The following is a 23874-nucleotide window of genomic DNA, read 5'->3' on the forward strand; positions in this document are numbered from 1 at the left end:
TATCCGCAATGTTTTATTCAAAGGCAAGGTAGAGTCTGAGAATATAAAAAGCACAATATGACAAAGGTAGACAACAAATGCATCTCGCCTTACAAATAAATTGTAACAAATATTGTAACAAATACAGAGAGAACACGGACAACGCACACATCGCTAGAGTTGGCAGAAGCCGAGAAGCTGGTGAAGTATGACACACCGGGCCAGTGGGTAAGTAAGGATCTATGGCAAAAACACAACAATGCTGATAAAGAAGGAAGAAGTGACATATACACAGCAATGAAGTCGCGAATCACGCCTGGGGTTAACCGAAATAATGCATAGAAAAAAAGAGCGCACAGAAACCTCACGACACAATATAGCAGAAAGGCAAAGGTGCAGTGTGCTAGCTGTGCTTAAGAACAGCTAGCCCAAAATGAAAAAAAGCAGACTTGATGCCTGCTTGTCCTCAGAAAGATAGGGCTTTGCAGCTTGCTCACTACGTGAAAGACAAACTTTATGCTACAACACTGGCAATCTTCTGTTTTTCGGTATCGAAGATGACGTTAATGAAGATTGGGAAGCTTCAGAGAAAAAACTAATTGAATTTTGCGAAGAAATCTTCAAATCACCCTTACAAGCCAGCAGTTTGAACGCGTCCACCGCCTTGGCCGGTTTTCTCCAGATAAGTGCCGACCAATAATTGCTAAATTCGTTCTGTTTAAAGACAAATCGTACAAGCATTATCAAGAAAACTTAAAGGTACAGACTATTCTATTAGTCAGGATTTCTCTGTTGCAACCTGCGAAGCGCGGAAAAAGTTGATCGAGTTTGCGAAACCAAGCAAGCAGACATTTAAACTGCGAGTTCACAGGTTAGAAATGAATGGCAAGACGTACGTTTATGACAGCTCTACAAAATCGGTTGTTCTTTCTCAAAGGTAGCTAACTAAGAAAGCAGGCAAAAATAAACTTCCTAAGCAACAATGGTCACGTTCCTCGACCTTGGTACGACCACTAACAGTGACGTTGACTAACATCCGTAGCCTGCTGCCGAAACGTGAAAATATTTCTTCGATCTTGGACGATAGCAATACGGACATTGCTGTCTTAACTGAGACATGGGTTCACCCAACTATTCTCGATGCAGAACTCTTTTCGGGCGTGAATATTTTCAGTATTTATCGGTGTGACCGTACTGAACAAAAGGGGGGTGGTGTTTTGATCGCGATAAAGAATACACTGTCGTCGTTTCTGATTGATACTCACTCACCCCTCGAAATAGTTTGGGCTGCCTGCTTTTCCGCTTCATCAAAAATACTGATAGGCGCTTGCTACCGGCCACCCGACGCAAATCCTTCGTTTAGTGATGAACTCGGAAAGAGTATAGCGGCCGCTGTGCAAAGCTATCAGTGTGAAAACGTTTACCTCCTCGGCGACTTTAACTTTCCCGATGTTGATTGGCCGTCTCTCTCTTCACCTAGTCGTGCTTCTATAGAATTTATAAATTTAACTCTGAATTTTAACTTCTTCCAAACTGTTGACGCACCTACACGTGGATCTAACTTATTAGATCTAATTTTAAGTAATTTGCCTGAAACTATCGGGCCAATCACTTATCAAGACGGTCTAAGTGACCACAAGTTACTCCATTTTCCTACAGAAGTGCCATTTAGCCACACAGGTAAAGATAGAAAAATTATACGAGATTATAACAAGGCCGATTACGCAGCAATTAACTCAGACCTTGAAGTATTCCTTGTTGAAGGGATGATGCCCTTGTTTGATACTCGCATCGTCAACGAAAACTGGTGTATCTTCCGGGACAAGGTTTGCGGGCTGGTCGATAAGTTTGTTCCCATAGTTACCATAACGAATGACAGGTCGAACCCGTGTTTCACTAGGTCACTCCGTCGGCTCAGAAACAAAAAAAAAAAAAGCGGTTGTACAAAAACGCCAAAAATGGGCAAACTGAAGCTGCATGGAAAAAGTACGACGAGTGTGCGGCGAGCTACTGCTCTGCAATGAAGGATGCGAAAGACAAATATTTTTCCCATGATCTCCTGTCTCTTTTGACATCAAACCCTCCGAAGTTTTGGCAGTCGTTAACCCCAGGAACCGACCGCCAGCATATCTCGTTACGTGGTGATGACGACAAACCCGTCTCAGATAGTGACTGTTCATTCGCATTTAACAGGTTCTTTTCTTCAGTATACAAAAGAGAAGACCATTCCAACATACCATTCATCGCAGATTACGACTGGGCAGCCAATAGCTCTTACAGTCGAAGGTATTGCTTCCCTCATTGACCATCTTAAACTATCTACTTCATCGGGGCCCGACAACATTAACACAAAAATACTAAAGAACACAAAAATCGTATCGAGCAAATTCTTACTTCTCATCTTTCAACAGTCCTTGATGTCTGGTCAACTTCCAGATGATTGGCCCATGGGTAAAGTGGTTCCCGTTTATAAAAGTGGAGGTAAACACTCACCTGATAATTATAGACCCATCTCGCTTACGTCAATCTGCTGCAAATTGCTGGAGCATATTATCGCTTCCCATGTTCGCCGCCACTTCGAATCAAATAATTTCTTTTTTCCTCACGAGCATGGTTTTCGGAAAGGCTTCTCGTGTGACACCCAATTGTTTGAATTAACAACCAATCTCCATTTCAATATGAATGAAAATAAACAAACTGATTGCGTATTCATCGATTTTTCAAAGGCCTTTGAACGCGTTGCCCATTGCCGCCTAATATCTAAATTATCTGCACTTAGACTCGATTCCTTAACCCTTTCGTGGATCCGCAATTTTCTTTCCTTTCGAAAACAATTCACTACGGTTAATAACTACGCCTCTACTCCCTCTGACGTCATCTCGGATGTTTCACAGAGTAGTGTTCTCGAACCTCTATTATTTCTCATCTACATAAATGATTTGCCAAATAATATATCTTCCAATATAAGACTATTCGCTGACGATTGCATAATATATCGAGCTATTAACAATGATGGCGACCACCTTACCCTTCAAACAGACTTTAACCTAATTAGTGACTGGTGTGACGTGTGGCAGATGTCTCTTAACTCTTCCAAGTGCCGTGCTATGACCTTCAGTCGTTAACACAAAAACTCCAATTATTCCTACTCTATTAAAAATGATACAATAGCGCAGTGCTCTTCTTACAAATACTTAGGCGTCAATCTAACACCCAATCTTTCATGGTCGGCACACATTAGTGTTATTTGCGCGAAAGCCTCAAAAACATTAGGTTACCTCCGTCGTAATCTGCGAAAGTCTCCAACAAGCATCCGTAAACTGGCCTATTTCACTTATGTACGCCCCCAGCTGGAATTTGCATCTTCAGTCTGGTCCCCTTTCCAAGATTACCTAACCACAATGCTAGAGTCCATACAAAACAGAGCAGCCCGGTTTATATCTCGCAATTATAGCACTCATTGCCGCGTAACAACATTAAAACAAGAACATTCTATTTCGCCATTGCACGTTCGTCGCTCTGTTGCACTGTTATGTTTGCTGCATAAATATATTCACAGCACAAGACGTTCTACGCTACCCCTAACAGCACCATTGCGCATGTCCAGTCGCCTGCACAATCACCTTAGTTTCACTCGCATTCACGGCAAAACGAAGGCATTCAACTTATCAGCGCTTCGTAAGGCCATATCATTATGGAGCGATCTTCCCGACTGTATCGCCTCCATCACCGATCCAGATTCTTTTCGCGAACATGTGTGTAATCATTTTTCATCGCACTAATCGCTCTAACTTCACTGATGTTTGTAGCTGCAGCTGTGCCACTCACCTAGTTTCACACTTCTCTTTGGTTCTCTTTAGTTTTTGCTGTACCCACCGTTGTCTTGCAATTTATATTGGTAAACGCCTTCGTACGGCTAGCAGTATGTGTGTTTGGAAAATGCGTGTGTATGTTGTACACCTCGGCCTTCGGATTTCTCATTGATTTTTTGTTATTGCCATTGTTCTCCCAGTTCTTGTTATTCTCCCAGTTTATGTTGCTGAGTTGCATCGCCGTTGCTGCTCACTTGAATTCTATATCTACGCCTTCCGAATTTCTTTATTGTGTTTCGTTCATGTACCTTGAATTTCTTGTTATTCAAGCTTTCTGCATATCGGTAAACATTCGCGTATTACATTTCTTTGAGTGTCAGTGACTGGACACGCTTTGTCACGCTGTTGTGTTATTTTCTGTGTATTCCATGTTATTGATGACCGCCCTATTACTCTTTGAAGTTTGTACCCCCCTTATTCAATGCTCTCATTGAGCTTGTAAGGTATCATAAATAAATTGATTGATTTGTGGGGTTTAACGTCCCAAAACCACCATTTGATTATGAGAGACGCCGTAGTGGAGGGCTCCGGAAATTTTGACCACCTGGGGTTCTTTAACGTGCACCCAAATCTGAGTACACGGGCCTACATCATAAATAAATAAATAAAGGTCTTGTGGCTCTTCTTATGCGTCGCCTTCATCAAAAACTTAAGATCCCAAGTGATTTGCGTCTGGGCATTGCTGTGACGCTTGCGAGCTAAAATAGATTGTAGTCATCACTTATCCAGAATTGTGGACCTTAATTGTTGCTACGAGAGCGGTATTACAGGGCTAATAAATAGCATAAGGAAACCACTTTGGCTCATATTTTTCACAAAGGCTCTACATCGTACGTTATCACTCACAAGCTATATAAAAATAAAATGGCAGCGTCCACAGCCCCATCAAATGCTACAAGTTTGGGTATTCTTTTGAAAATCTTGATGGGCGAGACGAGGAGGTTGATGAGAAGCTAAAATACGAAAAGCGTGATAACGTGAACCGTGCCCACTTCATACTGTGTTCCTTACCCGCTCGAAGACATTTCAACAAGCGGTTTTGTTATCGATATATTGCTTGAGCTGGAGAGATAAAGCATACACAGTGACCAAGCGACCCACAGTAAAGTGTACAGTTCGCCCGCATTTGCTACAAAAATACAGACAGGATACCCAACATTCTTTTTAAGGTTATGCAAATCACTTCGAGCGAATATGCAGTGTCGCTACTCCTCATAGCCGGTAACCAAAACAATGTATGCAACGAAGGAGTGGTTAGTCCAGTTTAACTGAATATAAGCATATAAGACCATAATGAAGTCTACTGTAACGAAGTAATAACATAACAAAGCTATTGCAGGATTCGGCTCAACTCGAATACTTTAGTGTAAACCCACCGCTAATTGCTAATTTTTGAACTTGTCAAGCTGTATGCCTGAGATTGAAGACTGTAACCTAACCCTATCCAAGTTTCGGTTCACAAAACGTACATGCAAACATAAACGAACCCGGCAAAACATTTTCAGAAACTTCGCGCGACACCCAGCAGAGCAGAAATGAAAATTGCCAACACTTGACAGATGGCGATACAAAACATCGCACACTTTCAGCTGATGTGCAGTGGCCTCAATCATGGCAAGAAAGTGAGATTCAAGTTGTTTTACGTATGCAAAAGCTGCTTCTGATGGCACAGTGAGATTCCCAAAAAGTTTGCTGGGGACATGGTATGCTTTGAGCATTGTGAAATACTGGTGGGTACCCTTAAGCGTCTCACTGTTGTCTTTCAGTAACTGTGGGCAACTGCAACCGTCACATGCATTCCGAAGGAAGTGTTTGATGAGAAAACCAGCTACATAATATGCAGCGGAGTCATCGATAATATGGGAGTGAATGTTGGTCGCAAGTTCAGAGAGATCGTCTAGAGCGGGAAAGTCGTCAGGCTGTGGCTGTGCACACTCCTCATTATCCACAAGAGACACACTGGTGAGGGAGAATGGCGAGAGCTGCTCCTGGAGGAGGTCACATTCATCATCCTCGACATTTCCGTATTCTGACAGTTTGAAGAGTTTTCTTATGCAGATGTGCTTCAGGCCACAAATAAATTGTGCTACATTGGGGTTGGTGTTGCAACCCTGTTTTTGCCTAATGTGGCCAAATATGTTCTCCAGAGGATCCTGTTGAAGCCTGCGTGTTAACAGGTATTCAAAATTGTAATTTTTGGAGAGGTCGTCCCATAGTTGACAAATAGCCTGAATTGTAATTTGCCAACCTACAATGGTTTGTGGTTGACGTCTGCCAACAAACTGCCATGATGCAATCCAGGGAAGCTGGCCTCAGAGGAAGTCAATCAGCTCCGAATCATTTTTCATGATTGCATGCCGCAGCTTTTGCGAAGTTCTTTTTTTACTCGAGCTGTTCAAGGCATCGAAAATCCTCTCCATACGATCACCAAATTGAGCTGTAGTGATGGCCGAGGCAGGCAGCACCTTCGCATACACCATTGCCGAGATAGCAATCGAAACTGATGCACTAAGGACCTGAGTTGCTCTGCTGACCTTCATATTAGAAAAAGGTTTCTGATGAACGTGCCGTTCAGTCAACTTTGGAGCCAATCGCAACCGCAACTCATGTGAGGATTGGTAAAGGCTTACAATGTGCGACCAGTTAACGATGTCATCCCCAATGTATAACTTGTGTGCTTGGACATTATTGCGCGTTGTTTTAATTAAATGCGGAACATCAAAAATGTAATACACCCGCTCACCATTAACTTCAAAAAAAGGCTTTGCTACAGTCACTCTTAGTTGGTTAGCGAGACTTACATTTGAACTGCCCTGGTCACAAATGACTGCTCTCACTGCAATATTAATGCTCCTAAGCTCCAAAATGAGTGACACCAGCAAGTTATGCATAACAGATGATGGTGTTGATGTGTGCCCTATAGTAAAAGCAACTGGTTGAACCCACTTTCTCGAAACACCAACAAGAAGAAAAACCAGTGCTCGATCAGCAATGGTTGAAGTGCGATGAGTGCCATCATCTGTAAAACCCTGGACAATGTCTCTTGCAGCATCATAGTACAAATTCTTTTTGAGTGCTATTTCGTCGAAAACTAAAGCGCACACTCGGTTCCGTTCATTCCAAGCTTGAGTATTTGTTGCAATGGAAGAAAGGATTCCCGGAATTATGCCTGGAGTCATCTTTACATTAGCTAGCCACCTACCTAATGAACGCCGGGAGGGCAAAGAAAAATATGGAGCCAGAAATCAGTATGCTCGCGGACCTCGGAAGTGAAGGGCGAATTTTTTGAACCACACGGGAAACCGCTTGCCCTTGCGTTTGGGCCTCAAGCGAACATGTGCAGAAAGAAGTTTAAAAACCTCCTCGGTGACGTGCGGTCGGATAACTCCAAGGGTCTTTGAAGTCGATGACGGTGCTTGGTGAGGCTGTCTCCGCAGTCTTTTGATAGTTTTCCGCTGTGCTGCTACTTTGGCTTGCAGATATTTAATGGTTTGCTTGTACTTCATTGATGGAGACATTGTCGCTGGCACACAGGAACGCACTGCAATAAACAAAAAAATGGATGTAAAAGCGAAGAACAACTAATCCCATACGAGCACTTTCCTCGCTCTTTCAGACCCAAGGTGCAAAACTTTCTGTGGTGCAAAGTTTTCGATTCCCCTACCTAAAAACAAACCATTCACAATGTTGACAATGCACAAAAAAAATGAAAATCACCGAGAGCCCACCCTTACATTTTGTAAGTGCACACGTAGTGTCCTTTTGAGGATAGTTTCCTCAGAATGTCCTAAACATAAAATAGCACATAAAAACAGCTGCAATAAAAGCATAGTCACCATTTTCTCTAGGGCACTCAGGCATGGAGCTGTTGGCGGAGACGTCTTCTGGAGGGTCTTGTGAAGCTTGTTCAGTGCCTCGGACAGTGCTGTCGGAACAATCTTGCGAGCGGCCTGCGGAAGTCTCTATATCGATCCACTCTGGTGTTGAAGTGAACATACAACTTACCGGTCACACAAGTTCCTTTTGTGACAGGTGAACGACTGGTTGAGGTTTTCTCCGGCAAGACGAAGTCAGCAGAAATTCTTTCACCAGCTACAAGGGAGCTGCCACCTGCAGAGGTTTGGTCAACAGTCAATTTGGGTAAAAAAAAAGAAATCGCGACAGTGAACGCACTCTGCTCATCGGGGCACCTCAATGTGTGGGCGCCGCTTTTTGAAGCCTCTACCGCAGGTCCTGAAGAAATAAAATTACGACAATGTGTCAGTAAGAGGCTTTAAATAACGCAAACTGAAGCTCATCCGCACCTTGCAGTGCAGCTTCTGCAGTCATGTCACAGTCACTATTTGAAGCGACGCTCAGAGAACCTGCATATATGTGCAGTTGGTACAAGTTACAAAGCTTGTAGCATGGGGAAACTTAAACAGCTCTTTCAAACGCATAAATTGGTCAAACGTGGAAGAAAAGAGAAGGCACCAACTAGGAAACAAGTAATTTGTGATTTTTGTATTTATCAACAGTGCCAGCTTTCACTGATGAAAGGTATATGTACATGTGCACTAAGGCTTGAAGATAACGAGAAATAGCCCTTTAAAGTCTTTCAAAACAAGTTGCGCAGGTCAAAAGCATCAAAAAACGACAGAAATGTAAAGCTGCTGTTAGGAAGGTAATAGCCCACAATTCACAAAATTTAAGACTTTCCAAGTGTTACTTCTATAGTGAGGTTTCTCCATCGGCTACAAAGATCTTCGCGGTTAACTGTCGCCACTGATTCAATACAAGTGGCCGCCATTGCACATATTTGAGTTTCAGTCAATCACTTACATGGTGCAGCTGGTTGCACACTGGGAACAGCCATTCTTGTAAGTCTTGTGTGCCCAGGGTCCATGAAACTTTGAGCAGTAAAATGGTCGCTACAAACCCTGTACGTTGCGTACAATAGGCTGGCCGGCTTACTCAGGAGATCATCGCGTCCAGCATACTGCATCCATGCTTTCATCCTGCATTGGCAATGAACTATCAGCTGAAAGGGGAAGTGCTTGAATAGCGATTTTTTATTGTTACCCTCACTGAGCAAGTACGAACAGTAAGTCTAAAGACATGCAAACCATACAAAAGCTTTAACACACCTGCCGTCCCGTGGTATGCGGAAGAAACTCGTCCCAGGCTTCTTGTGGGTTCTGCCATTGTTGAAGCACCACGATACACAGCAGTAGCTGCCGTAGCTTGGACCGCCGGACGGCATGGCATCAGCGTGGTCTGAAAATGTTAGTAAGTGGATGCTTCGCTGTAAAATTACGAAAAATATATGTGCACGTCATAAGTGTACAAGCAAACCCCTTTGAATGATTAGCTAATCGATGCACAATACAAAACCAGTGATACATCTCTGACCCACAAAACTCTGACTTAGAAAAATAGACGTCAAGACCACGTACAAAGATCTTCAGAAGTTTCCAGGCCGCTATCCCTTGTAATGCAATGGTATCGCGGCCAGGGAACTTTAGAACACCTTCGTGCGTACGCAGTATCAGCAGTACATTGGGAAGAAAAATCGTAGTTGAAATTTGTGCGGTAAAATTATATTGGACACGTCAAAAAAATTTGTGGGCAGCTTGCACTAGTGGCACAAGGCTAGCGAAAAAACGAAGATGATGGCCACTTGGCTAGTCCAGATTTGCCTCCGGCACACCAAGAATTATTCGTGTTCCGAGCCTTCGGGAAACGCGTCGTGAAGCATGCGAGGCGCAGCGAACGCTTCTCAATATTTTGCACCGAGCCACCGAGCCTATGACCTAGCTGCCCAGCTATGCTCAGCGCACAGGCGCTCGCGTCCGTGGCAGACTCAGCACGCGTCGCCTCGGCTTGAAGCCGTGCCGCCTTTGCTATACTGCATACGTTGCACAATGTTCCCGTCTAGCCGCCGCAAACTTTCTTTTTAGCGAACCTCCCTGTCCTTACAAGTTTCAGAAAAAGGTTACAACTGCATGAATGAGACGCCACGTAAGAAACAAACTCGCACACACGAAGCGCAACGTGTGTGTGTGCATCTTTCTATGATTGTTGCATGGTGTCTTATTCGCGCAGGTGTAACCGTTTTCTGAAAAAATGACCCAACAACATGTCATTCAACAAGCTTCGCTTGAAAACGTGCCTCACCTGTTATCTCACGCACGAAAACGCCAACGCAGCCGACGTTGAAGAACGCGACGAAACTTCCCGCTGTCAGTCATGCATGGGCTTGTCGCTGGGTGGATGGTGTTTATGACAGTACGGCTGAAGAAAAATAATCGCGTAAGGTGTGTTGAATAAATTGTTTTTATGTATAAAGAACATACCAAATTTGGGCGTATAATTATTATTTTGTAAAAAAAATTTTGTTGCATTCATTATAACTGTTTTTTTTGCGCTTGCGTCCTCGGACGTTTGGTGACAGCACTAGTAGTCACACGGAGAAAGGAAAAAGGTTTCCTCCGTGCGTAGTCATGACGCACTTCTTGAGGCCAGGTTTCGCGGAGTGTCCTCTCTTATCTTTTTCTTTCTCTATGCTGATAGCGGGTCTGTGACTTTTTGGGATGGCTTTACGCTTTACGCTCTACGTGTCTTTCGTGTCCTTCTTGTCTCTGTGTCGTCGTTTTGTTCTCGCGCTATAACTATCGTCATCCCATAGTACAGTACTCTAATTCGTTACCCACCTTTTTACACTCAAGAGTACAGGCTTCGCATGCGTTCGTGTCCCCGCGGTCAGCGCATTGAGCGGACGACCGCCGTGGAACGCTCCTACACGTTCGCGCACTCATTGAGCTCATCTACTCTACCGCGTCTAAGGTAGCGTTTCCAAACAATCCCGCAGAAATAGGCAGAAGACCACAAAATAACGCTGGTAAACAAAGCAACGCCGTTCGCGTGCATGGGGGCTGGGCCAAAGCCACCAGGAGGCGTTGGCTGGGCTTGTTAGGGCACGTCATGCGCACGTCACCTCTTCGTCGGATGCCAGAGAGGGTAGAGAAGAGGTTTGGCTTGCGAAGCCTACGCGGAGGAGCAACAAGGGTTTCAAGCTCGCCTCCTCTCACCCTCGTTTCGCGCCGCTTCAAAAAACCTGTTTTCTCCGCTCGTAATGAACCAATTTGAAAAACATTTTGTGACAGAACGTTAATCATCGGACACCCAACAACTTCCACTGCCTAACTAAAATTCGGTATGGAGCCTGGTGAGTGGCCCTTTAAAGCAGCGCCTCCTAGAAAGCATGGTCACCCGTTGCAAAAGATCTTGCTTCTAAGATCAACTTCACCTCGATGGTTCTCTGCTCAAACTAATAAATGCAGAAGATACAAAATTGGCAGTAAGCGGTAATTTAGGCTAAAAGAAATACGCCGAACTATCAGTACATTAAGAACGAACCAACATTTTAGGATTGAAAAATGTTTTGATGAGACAATCACGGCACGTTATAGCTACGTGGTCAGAGATAGTGTGGTTGTTTTGTCGCTTGACCTTAGCAAAAATACATTTGCTCGATTATACAAATCGCATACCTCTAAGTTGTGCATATATAGCACGGGACGGCTTTAAGCTCTCCCATAGTAGAGTACTACGTACTCTAAATCGTTAACCACTTTTTCTAAACACAGCACTATTTTAGCGAGACGGCTCAGTGCTCTCCCATAGTTGAGTTCGACGTACTCGAAATCGAAGAACAGTTTTCTAAACCCTCTCTGGTAGCGGGTCTGTGACTTCCTGGGATGGCTTTATGCTCTCCCATAGTACAGTACTCTAATTCGTTATCCACCTTTTACACTCTATAAATCGTAAACTACTCTTTCATTTCAAATAATGTTAGCCGGGACGCATTACGAGTTCTCCTCCCATGGTAAAGTGTGTGAAGAGCTCAAAGCATTCTGAACATCTGCCAGCATAGAGTAAAATAAAAATTAAGATTGGGCACTTTGGCCGAAAGTGGTGCCGCTGCACAGCTTCACGCCGGCTGTAAGATTACAACACATCACTGCTTTCAAGGAAACGCGGGTACTATAGTTCTCTACTTCAGTACCTTTTCTAGGGCATTATAAGGCTACGTGTCTTTGCGACTGCGATTTCACTAGCTCACATCGCGGCTCGGAATCCGTCTTCATCGCCTGCGGCTGTCTGGTGCGATCATGAATTCGGGTGCCAGAGAAGTGCACATGGCGTCGACGCGACGGCGACCTTGTTGCGCTCCGTGCACCAAGTTCAAGAGAAGTACGGACGCAGGGAGACGCGTTAACTTAAAAGATGTGCCCGACGTGCGTCGTGGTCTTCGCTTGTTTGGCTGCTGCTAGGTACAAACACCATGAACACTTTGTGAAGTGCGTATTTGTCATTGAAGCCTTAACGTAATATTTCTCTGATCGTGTTGTTCGGCATATATATATATATATATATATATATATATATATATATATATATATATATATATACGCCTAATTGTGCGGTAGGGGAGGCACTTCTTGAAGGCCTTGACAATTGACAAACAGCTATTTTCGTTACATATGCTACCCTTCAAATTTCACGATGGCCTGGGCCCCACCCTCCCGTGGTACGGGCCTGGCAAATGGCTGAAATTCTGCATGCTGTTGTGAGTAATCTCGGAAGGCAGAAACTATGCTCCGATGAATTGTTACATTTTCTAGGTTCATTTACGACAGTCCAAAGCGGCCACTTGTATACCACGTGCCGAGAAAGTAGACAATAGAAGTAGACAAGAGAAAGTAGACAAGAGAAGTAGCCGGGCGAAGGCGTGCATTGATCTGTTGCGTTCATCTTTCGACGCGTCAGTTAGATTGGCTCGCGTTTTAACGCTGACTGATGGTCATTAAGAACGAAAGAGCACTCTATGTTGTTTTGATTTACTAGACAACGCCAATGCCGAGGAATATGCGTGTTTCGCTTCCTGGAAACGGCCTCCAGCACGGCCATGCATAACCCTTCGCTATATACGGCGACGCGCGCAATCATGAAACGGCTCTTCAAGAAACACCCGAAGCCCATTCACGGTGCCGTCCTGCGTGCCTGGTAGCGAAAAAGACGCTAACCTCGGGCGACGCATGCCAGACAGACAGCTCCATGGTGTTTGTTTTCATCGTTCGCGATTCCCGCCCGCGAGTGGGCACACGCTTCGCCTTAACGTTTGTCCGCTGCGACCGCGTCAAGCTCCGTCCCAAGGATACGCACGGGACACCAGCCTAGGCCTGTTCACGGGGACGACAGACCAGATGAGTTGCGGCTGGCATGCAAATACTATGCGGAGGCTAGACATTCGGAACCTCGATCGATCGACGCTGATGCGGCGAGACCGGATGTGTGCGCGTCGTTCCTCTTTCATTGGCTATTTTCGTTCACTTTTCTTATTTATTACTGTTGTCCCGTCCTTCAATGATGGTTGCTTTATGCACAAGTACATGAAATGACCCCCGTAACAGCAAGAAACAGCATGTGTTCCTAATCATGTCCTGGTTGAGTTTCATCTTCTATACATGCATGATGATGAGTTGAAACTCGAAGTTTGTTCCGTGAAGTCAGCGGAAGTACAAAAAAAGACACACAATAAAACCGTGCAAAGGGAACGTCAGCCGCAGCATGCAAACAGTATAATAGATTTCCTTAATAGAATGGAATGAAAAAACTTTTTTTAGTTTTCCTTAACAGATAAAGTTTTTATTTTCTAGGCATTAACAACTTTTTTCAATAATGAATTTTCCAGCTTGTACCTACTTGAAAATAATATTGAACTGAATGAACTCATAAAAATCAGAATATCAACGACATGCGGGGTTTAACGTCCCAAAACCACCATATGATTATGAGAGACGCCGTAGTGGAAGGCTCCGGAAATTTCGACCACCTGGGGTTCTTTAACGTGCACCAAAATCTGAGCAGACGGGCCTACAACATTTCGCCTGCTGCCGCGGTGGTCCAGTGGCTAAGGTACTCGGCTGCTGACCCGCAGGTCGCGGGTTTCAGAAGTACTGGGAGGTTTATTAAACCATCGAGTTGCTAGCCCTGGGACGATGCGTCAGTCGCGGCTGGCTCTCGAGCAGAGAAGGAGCACGCTATGTTCTTTTTTTCCTCTAGACTGAGAGCCGCTCTTGTGGTCGACCCACTACGTGCGAGTGGCAACATATTGTGTGACTATTTGCACTGCAATAACTTCGTAAAAAAACTCGCAACGAATTTCATGAGTTTTATTTATTTTTTACGCCTGTCAGACATATACGAAATATAAGAACGATGAACATAATTGTCTGACAGCGCGAATTCGACGCTCTTGGCGGTAACTAGTGACATAAATTGCTTACTTCTAACAGTCAGATGGACGTCAAGGCGGCTATAGATAGCAGCACGATAAGTATATTCTCGATTTGTGCTCGGCTGGCTTGTGAGGCGCACTGCCGCGTCACTCATTAACTCATCTATGACACGTCTGCGAGGGTGTGGCTCAGTTTAGTTCAGTGGCGGATCACGAGGGGGCGGTATAAGTGATCGCCTCCCCCCCCCCCCCCCCCAAAAAAAAAGCTTTCCAGCACCCCCTCCCCCTCTCTTCAGTGCTCGCCATCCACCTGCTGTCACCAGTTAGGACAAATAAATCGGACCACTGGGAGCACACGTTAACAGTATTTATGCCATCACAAAATTTTGGGCTAGTAAAAACAAAAACATAATGGCCACACCCCCTTTCCGCTGTTAATTCAAGCGACCGCCCCCCCCCCCCCCAAAACAAATGGGTGGCTGGATCGACCCCCGGTTCAGTTTCTCGGTGTTTACGGCCAGTGCTCGCTATACGCTGTAAGAGACATAGCAGCGTAAACATTCCGCTTTTCCTGCATGACGCGCTTTAATTTTTTCACAGGGGCAGAGCTCGAAGCTGTCTCGAACGGGTTTATAGTAATAATTGTTTGGAGTTAACGTCCCAAAACCACGATATTATTGTGAAGGACGCCGTAGGAGGGCTCCGGAAATCTTGACCACGTAGTGTTCTTTAACGTGTTCCTAAAATATATGAGCTCGCGAGACTCGAGCATTCTCGCCTTCCTCGGAAATGTGGCCGCCGCCGCCGGGTTTCGATCTCCGCGCCCTGCCAGCAGTCGAACCACGTGCACCATGGTGGGTCTCTCTCGGTTTTGAAGTCAACGAGTCTTGTTTGCGTATAATTGCTTGCAACCTCAAGTCATCTTGAATTGTATACATCCGTGGTAAAAGACAATCGGACACATCCGTGCTAAATGTCCAGTTAACTGTATACGGATGCCTTGCTGCACCAGACCCAAAACTGCATAGTTAAGTACCATTGCGTAAGGTCCCTTAATTCAACCAGTTCATCCGTGCTCATTAATAATTAAAAGGCGTACCGGCCGAGCGCGGTTCTTCGCAAAGTGTTCCGATAAGAAAGAACGAACATGTGCCACACACACACACACAAAAAAAAAAAAAAAAACAGCCAGATATCCCACGAGGCATGCGAGCACAGCACAGCTCGAGGCACACCGCACCAGCCACAGCAGCATATGCATTGCGAGTAGCATACTGCTGAAGTGGGGCTAAGTGGCCAGCTTGTCGGCAACAGCTTTTTCTCCTCGTTTTTCGATCGCACGCTGACACGTCCGCACACACGGTAGCCGAAGAAGGGGAAAAAAAAAAAAGTTGCTGCGGCTCTACTGCACGTGCCGCGAACTACTTTCTTCCCGATCGCATTTGCGTGCGTAACTGGGTCCTTTCTCTTCGCGTAGATACGCGGGAAGCAGCAGGTTTCGATAAAAAGGAAGTCTGTCTGCTGCTTCGAACAGCGGTTTGGAAGGCCGTTCGAAGAAGAAGTTACGGAGCGACTTTTGGAGCCCCTTTATTTTCTGAGTTCTCCAATGAGAAAGTTTGCGTGGCTGTGTGTCTATCTTAATGAAACCAAACGATTAACTAGCTAGTACACATTGCTATTTTTCTCTGCTGACACATGCATAGCTTTCGGGGGGAAGGGGTAGGGTGTTGATATAAGTTATTATATATAAAATTATAATAAAGCATTATTTTTTTTTCCAGATTGCAGTGAGTATCGAAATTCCATATAAAATTTGTAATGTTTCTATTCTATAACCTCAATTACTTTAAAGATCCATAACAATTTATAAGACCACTCAATCCTCGGCCAATCATCCACACTTGGTGTGAGAGACAGAAGAATAATAAAGTGGCTGACTGGGCCAGTTGGTTGTGCACTCTTGAGGTCAACAGCGCTAAAATAACACGTGGCAAACAGGAAAAACGCGGGACAAGCGCTGACTTCCAACTGAACAGTTCGAAGACAGCTCTTGTCCAGTCTTTTTCCTGTTCTCCGTGTGTTATTTTGGCGCTGTTGGCCTCAAGTATCCACAGCCGAAGGCGAACGAGAACAAGAACAAAATCAGGCGCAGTCGTTGAAGCTCAGTTCATAAAATATGTGGGCATCTTAGCTCAATCTTTCAAAGCCCGCATGTTTTGCGCTGTCCTCATATACGCGTTGTATGCGGGCATTGGATGTCAACGTTGCAATCGATCTGTGACATTAATATATATATATCAAATGTTTCATTCATTCATTCATTCATTCATTCATTCATTCATTCATTCATTCATTCATTCATTCATTCATTCATTCATTCATTTACGGCTGATCTCAACTAGTATTGCATAGCAGGATGTCAATACAAAAAGTCAATGTAAAATAGGAAATTGGCTACGAAATATATAAGTATTCAAGGTATAGAATACTAGGGTACGGCTACATAAAAACAACGAAGTATGGTAGTTGCATAAATGTACAGAATGCAGTTTCAATGCATCTGTGTATATCACACGTGCTTGTCGCATATTCATTTTTTGTAGGTGCCCACGGCGTTGTCAAGGTTTCGAAAGAAAGCTTTTACTGCGGGCTACTCGGCTATATATCACGTTTTGTTTTAATGGCAAAATGAACCAATTCAATTCCATTCATGTGCATAACGGAGATATTTGGCATTCCATGAGGTATTTTCGAACATAGGGCAAATAGGGAAAAAAACCTGGGTTGTAGGTTTTCCCCCTGAGGTAGCAACCAACAATGATTCTGGAAGAAAGGAATGCAGAAGGAAGGGGTAGAAGTGGATATATCAGGAGAGCCGCAGTCTTTTAGCACATTCAATTGTAAAAGTTATTTCAGTAAGAAATTACATATTTTAGAAAGTTTCAATTCTCTTATAGCTGGCGGAAAAAATGATAAAGGGTTTCGTTATTATAGAAGTATTACCTTAGTTTATTTGTCTGGCACTCACGTGTAGGAAATGAGGAAAACAACATGTACTTCGACGCTTCTGTTTCGCACGCACACACACACACACACACACACACACACACACGCACACACACAGAGAGAGAGAGAGAGAGAGAGAGTTAGAGAGGGGGGGGCGGCCGCACGTACACAAGTGTAGCAATTCGCATGAACAGATATTTCGGGACTTGTCCTGATCCTCAAATGTGAAGACAGTGGCGGACGTAAGATGTCGCAATATGCCACAATTCATCGATTTAAAGAAATTATTTGAAGTCGAAGCCAAATATGCTGATGGGTATGATAACCTGAAAAAAAAAAACAGAACGTTTGTGCAGTATACGTAGCAGAATTAATATCAGGTCCTCTTACTCTCTATCTCTTCCAGGAAAACTAAAAAAATGCTTGCGTATGCCCACTCTCAAAGAAGCGATGAACAATTGTCCTCTTATCGACGGATATCACTTCTGCATTATTTGCCACGTGCAAGTGAAAGTGCAATAACGGCGGCACACGAAAGACAATGCTCACTTTTTATAAAGCATAATTATATGAGTAACTTCCCGCTAAGCCTTCCAAAAAGGGGAGTTACAAAGTTTTCCTTATTTTTTTCTTCTTTCCACCATTCGTTGATCTACGCAAAGCGTTTGACACCGTATGTCATCGGATTTTTCTTTAGGTAAATTTGACATCTGCGCTACACGAGGCAGTTTACGCTTGCAGTACAAAAAATCACTTCGCCAATCAGCCCCACTTTGTGGCCATAAATGACTAACAATTGGCATAAGCTGAAATGAGGAAAGGGATGCCACACGACTGCATACGTGGATTCGTCACCTATGCGCATTATGACATCCGCACCGGACATTCCTCCTTGGATGCGCGCATGACATCAACACAATGCTAACATGAGCTCGTCAACGTATACTAAAGCGAGGTGTGTTTTTTAACAGGACAAAAGCGGAAATAAACGCTATCACACATCGAAGACTCTGGTTATAGCCATCATGCACTCCAACCATTTTTTTTATCACCCATGACGGATTTGGGCATTCACTTGTCTGGACCGAGTTTTATCACCGCCAGAAATTTGTCACTACAGCGCTGAATAATGAACACTGCATTTTAAAAAACGGGGGGGGGGGGGGGGTGGAGGTGTGAGAAGCGAACTCTTGCTCAAAAAAAAAAATTCTGTTTTAGTCATGGTCGATCGCCACTATGGTCATCGTCGACGACATATCGCGGCTCTCTTGAACAAGCTCAGATACATTTGCAAAGGGGTGTGGCTATAGCATTTTTTCGAATGTTTCTTATCGGGTCATTTTACCTCAATTATGAAAAACAGATCGTCGTTGTGTCGATAATACCCGAATGATCTGAATGAAAGTAGAAAGGAAGTCTTGGTGCGCATGCAGGAGAGCGTGGAATCGCAAACAATCGCGAGAACCATACACAAGAGGCGCTTGTTCTTGCTGCCTCTCGTTCTCGTCTCATGCGTATGTTCGCGTCCCTATAGCGTGAATCTTAATATATCAATGTGAATGTTTCTTGGGGTAGAGGAATCTAAGTCGTAAAGAAAGTTTATGTGCGTGCGTTAGTTTTGGCTGTTTGTGTCCTCTCTGTTACATTACTTCTACTGAGGACGAAGGGACGAGCGGGCGCAGGAGTATACGTGGAATCAAAGCACCGTTCTGCCTTAGTAGAACTGGAGAATCAATGGCGGTGCTGATGTAACAGTAGCCGGCGGCTCAACTTGCAGAGCGGCCGCCACGCGACGTTCCCGTGCGTTTCCTGTGCTTCGACTTTGGTATCGTGTCTTCGAGAGTAATGCGCACCTGGCCGTGGGGAAAGCGCTCACCACTGTGGCTGAGGTTGAAATTGCACACACAGAAAAAAGTATAATATGAAGGAATGAGCAAGACGAGCGCAAACTGCCAACATATGCTCATGCTTGGTAATCCAAGCACTAGCATTTTTTCAGGCAAGTTGTCACAGAACGAGCGCTAAAAATGGGCGCGCCGCCAAATTCTTGCGGTAACGCGCGGAAGAGACGCCGGGAGGTCAAAAGAAAAAAAAAGAAAACAAACATCCAAGGCTCCCCGGGCGCGCGCTCTCCCCTTGGAAGCGTGGCTTCGCCGACGAACCTCCTCACCCCACATCGGCGGCCGAGATAGCCCGCGAAAGTTCTAGAACGAAAGGGGCGTGGTCATACCGAGTTGAGTCATCGGCCGCGGAGGGCATTCCAACCGTCTCGCCCTCTTCCCAGCCTTCGCTGCGTATCGCGCCGACGAAATGACGAGAACCTTCTGGAATGTCGCGCGCAAGGTATTTAACCGAGCAGCCGAGATGAGAGATCAGGAGGAGACTGAAGTTAGCGCCAGAGCGCGTTGGGTATCCCGCCGTGTAGTCGGCGAAGGTTTTGCCCGTAGGGGCAAAGCAGGAGAAGAAGAGGATTTCCACCTGAGTGTTGAAGGCTCGAGCTACAGGCAAGAGTGTGTGTTTACCGCTAGCGAGCGAGGACGCGTGGCGACAGCTGCGTGTGTGAAGCCGACGTGTTCGGGCGAAGAAGTTTGGAGTTGGAGAGTGGCCAATTGAAGACGCGAGGTTTCCTGGAAGAGAAACTTCGAGGGTGCAGAACGACAACAACGCTGGACTTTGAGTGAGTGATTCTCGGAAGAGTATCATTCAGACTTTTGTTCCAAGGACTTTGGACTGAATAGGTTTTATATCTCTTTAGTCTTTAAGTGTCTTGGTTGTTCAATGCATGCGACTGCATTGTAGTGCGTATTGTTGTCTGTGTCCGTTGTTTCAAGTGTGGTTGATTGTACTGTGTAGTACGTTGTTTGTTTGGTGACGTATTGTATGTAACTATTGTGGAGTGTGCGTTCTTGTGTATTGTTTTCGATCTGCCATTTTTGAGAATATAGTATTTGTTTTGTTCATCAACTCTCGGCTCTGACTCGTTCTTTGGGCCACAGCCGGCGTCCGCTGGCGCGCCAAAAGGGACCACTTCTAAATTGTCCACGCTTTCGTGGTGCGGTTCGGAGGACCAATACTACGGCCCTTGGAATTAGCCCGGCGATCGCCTCCCTAATTAACGGGACTGGTGTGACACAAGTACGTGACAACCTCGTCTCGAACAACTTGAAAAATAATTCTGAAGACAAATTGTCTCTCAAAGATGGCAACAAAGTGACCATCAGGTATAAATCCATCGACACCGGACTGAAGGTCACACACAAAATGGAATAACCTTGCAATGAAACCTGTTATAAGTCAGTAAAACAGGCTGGAGCTGTTAGCAGGAGTAGGCGATGTAACAAGAACACGCGTGACAACGATGACAGAATAGAATAAGCAGCAATCAATCAATATAAAGGTAAAGGCAACGAAAATAAAAACATAAAATATAGTGAAAAGACAATGACGATTTGAATTGTCAAACTATTCAAATAGTTTTTATTCTTATTTGTTTATGATTTTTTGTTGTTGTTGTTGGATAGGTCTCACCTCGTGCAGTCGAGTTTTCCAGCCTGACTACAGCGCCAGAACGCAATGCCTAGCGGAGAAAACACGCAACGGCGTCAGTCAAAATGGAACGCGCGTCTGGAATGGAATGAGCGGGCGTCTCTTTTTTGCGTGCCCCTAACGTCAACGAACTTGGTATGTGCTATTGCGAGCAATGCAGCTCCCTCTGGTCAGTGTACGCTGCCTATAGAGGACTCAGAAAACCATAACGCGTTGAAGTTGCAAAAGTTACAGGTTACTTAAAACAACAAAAAAAGATGTCTTCTGGTTACAGCAAAAATTGCGTGCTGACTCATCTGTCATATGGCTTTAGTCGTATGGAGTGTCTAGAAAATCTCCCATTCGCTCTCCGAGAAAGAAAAGAAAGAAGCGAGAAAGAGTGACTTAATTGAATGTTAAGACCAATGCAGGAGGCACCTTGGCACAACCCTGTTAAGCATGAAAAGGGCAAAAATAAGGCTAAGAAAAATGTTCCTTGCAAACCAAAACTCGGAAAGACTTTTTTTTTTGTTCTGCACTTTATTACTGCAGTTTATGCGCGTAGTGACATGCAGCGTATGCCACTCATGTGACATGCTCGCCAAAGCTTCCTTCTTCTTTTTTATATTGTTCCATATCCGAGTAAACGTATTATTATTTCACTGTCATTACTGATCACAAGCGTACATGCCGTTAGCATCATCATAATCATCACCATCATTACTATATTAATCAGCTTCCCAAGGTGACCCTCCCTCCTCCTCGAAAAAATAAAACTTGAACATCGCCTCGCTGTAAGTACCAGACAATTTTTACCGTAATGCATGGGGCTTTACTGATAATGTTTTTTGAAAGCGTATTTTGAACCCTGTGTGTAGTAGCGGGCGCCATACCTTTGCGCCAACACGCATATATATATATATATATATATATATATATATATATATATATATATATATATATATATAACGCAATGAGATGATTTGCATTAAAGCAATAAAAAGAAAGCGCTCCGCGTTCCTTAGATATTTTGCGTTAAAGAGCCACTCACCAGGTTTGACAATTTTGAGCTGGTAGACGAGGCGTTCATGATCACGTCTGCCAAAATTTGCAACGGTACGCTCCGCGGAAATGGGTCAAATTTCGAAACGAAAGCTGCTTCCGCTCGCCTCTACCGGCGCACGCGTAGAGAATGAGGGCATGACATGGGCGTATGAATGGCCCTACGTACACGGCAATGCAGTGACGTTGGTCCTCTACGTAGACGACTCTGCTCGGACGTTTTCACCAGTATACCACGTGACATGGCAAAAATGATTTAACACAACATGCGTAGTTTATGTATTTGTTGCTTTAAGAGATGAATAAAACTTGAAATAAGAGTGAGATGCAATAAAAAATTGGGCCCTTTTTTCTTACATTTGTTTCCCGTGAAATGCTACGAGATGCAGGGCTAATGTGCCAGCGTTTCGCATGCGTTCGTGTCCCCGCGGTCAGCGCATTGAGCGGACGACCGCCGTGGAACGCTCCTACACGTTCGCGCACTCATTGAGCTCATCTACTCTACCGCGTCTAAGCCAGCGTTTCCAAACAATCCCGCAGAAATAGGCAGAAGACCACAAAATAACGCTGGTCAACAAAGCAACGCCGTTCGCGTGCACGGGGGCTGGGCTTGTTCGGGCACGTCATGCACACGTCACCTCTTGGTCGGATGCCAGAGAGGGTAGAGAAGAGGTTTTGCTTGCGAAGCCTACGCGGAGGAGCAGCAAGGGTTTCGAGCTCGCCTCCTCTCACCCTCGTTTCGCGCCGCTTCAAAAAACCTGTTTTCTCCGCTCGTAATGAACCGATTTGAAAAAAAAAAAAATTGTGGCAGAACGTTCCTCATCGGACACCCAACAACTTCCACTGCCTAACTAAAATTCGGTATGGAGCCTGGTGAGTGGCCCTGTAAAGCAGCACCTCCTAGAAAGCGTGGTCACCCATTGGAAAAGATCTTGCTTCTAGGATCAACTACACTTTGACGGTTCTCTGCTCAAACTAATAAATTCAGAAGAAACGTAATTGGCAGTAAGCGGTAATTTAGGCTAAAAGAAATACGCTGAACCCTTAGTACATGAAGAACAAACCTAAATTTCAGGTTTGAAAAGTGTTTTGATGAGACAATCACGGCACGTTATAGCTACGTGGTCAGAGATAGTGTGGTTGTTTTGTCGCTTGACCTTAGCAAAAATACGTTTGCTCGAATGTAGAAGTCGCATACCACTAAGCTGTGCATTTATCCTAGCACTATTTTAGCGGGACGGCTCAGTGCTCTCCCATAGTTGAGTACGACGTACTCGAAATCGAATTGGAAAAAAAAAATGTTTTAAGTGTGAATACACTTTATAAGCGACCCCAAACCATCCACCGCCGTCGGCGGCGTCCGCAGTCTTCTCTCTATCTTTAAAAGAAAGAGGACTTGGCGGGCCGCAGCGCGACGCTCTACCGAATAAGCCACGGACGCGACGCTGATATCGGTGTCAGTAACGCGCCTTATACCCCCTCCCCCTTCGCTCGCTCCTCCGCTCTCCTCGCTCGCTGCAGCTGCGCGCGCACCCCTCTCTCTCGCTCGCCCGCCTTCTCTCTCAGTCTCCCGTCGAGAGCGGGTCGTGCGATGGATGTCCCGGAGGCAACGCTACCATCTGGATATAAGGCGCGTTACTGACACCGATATCAGCGTCGCCAACGGATTTTAACTTTACTCCCCCTCATAGCATCACCCCGTGCATTCGCACTTAACCATGTTCACCCTCGGGCAACGTGCCCTCGGGGAAATGCTTGGGAGTTTTTTTTTCTAAACCCTCGCTGGTAGCGGGTTTGTGACTTCCTGTGATGGCTTTGCAGTACTATAAATCGTGAACTACTCTTTCATTTTAATTAATGTTAGCCGGGACGCATTACGAGTTCTCCTCCCATGTTAAAGTGTGTGCAGAGCTCAAAGCATTCTGAACATCTGCCAGCATAGAGTAGAATAAAAATTAAGATTGGGCACTTTGGCCGAAAGCGGTGCCGCTGCGCAGCTTCACGCCGGCTGTGAGATTACAACACATCACTGCTTTCGAGGAAACGCGGGTACTATAGTTATCTACTTCAGTACCTTTTCTAGGGCATTATAAGGCTACGTGTCTTTGCGACTGCGATTGTATATCACAAGAGTGGAAGCTTGGGCTA

The 23874-nt window shown here is 44.9% G+C and overlaps 1 protein-coding gene across 3 annotated transcripts; it reads right to left on the minus strand.

Annotated features, from left to right (window-relative positions):
- On the minus strand, positions 1 to 10095 carry LOC142775629 (uncharacterized). 3 transcript variants are annotated; one of them, XM_075877193.1, is made up of 8 exons: positions 10008 to 10095; positions 8978 to 9107; positions 8673 to 8848; positions 8156 to 8215; positions 8025 to 8084; positions 7857 to 7961; positions 7688 to 7801; positions 1 to 7392 (listed from the first exon to the last, which is right to left on the minus strand). In XM_075877193.1, exons 2-8 carry the CDS (start codon positions 9091 to 9093, stop codon positions 7097 to 7099), a joined length of 927 nt encoding a protein of 308 aa, XP_075733308.1. In that variant the 5' UTR covers positions 9094 to 9107; positions 10008 to 10095; the 3' UTR covers positions 1 to 7096. The 3 variants fall into 3 exon arrangements, with proteins under 3 accessions (XP_075733308.1, XP_075733309.1, XP_075733310.1); XM_075877194.1 differs by lacking the exon at positions 10008 to 10095 and having other exon boundaries at positions 8978 to 9758; XM_075877195.1 differs by lacking the exons at positions 8025 to 8084; positions 8156 to 8215.
- Between the last annotated feature and the right edge of the window lie 13779 nt (positions 10096 to 23874).

Source organism: Rhipicephalus microplus, chromosome X, assembly GCF_043290135.1.
Source record: "Rhipicephalus microplus isolate Deutch F79 chromosome X, USDA_Rmic, whole genome shotgun sequence".
Taxonomy (NCBI): Eukaryota; Metazoa; Arthropoda; class Arachnida; order Ixodida; family Ixodidae; genus Rhipicephalus; species Rhipicephalus microplus.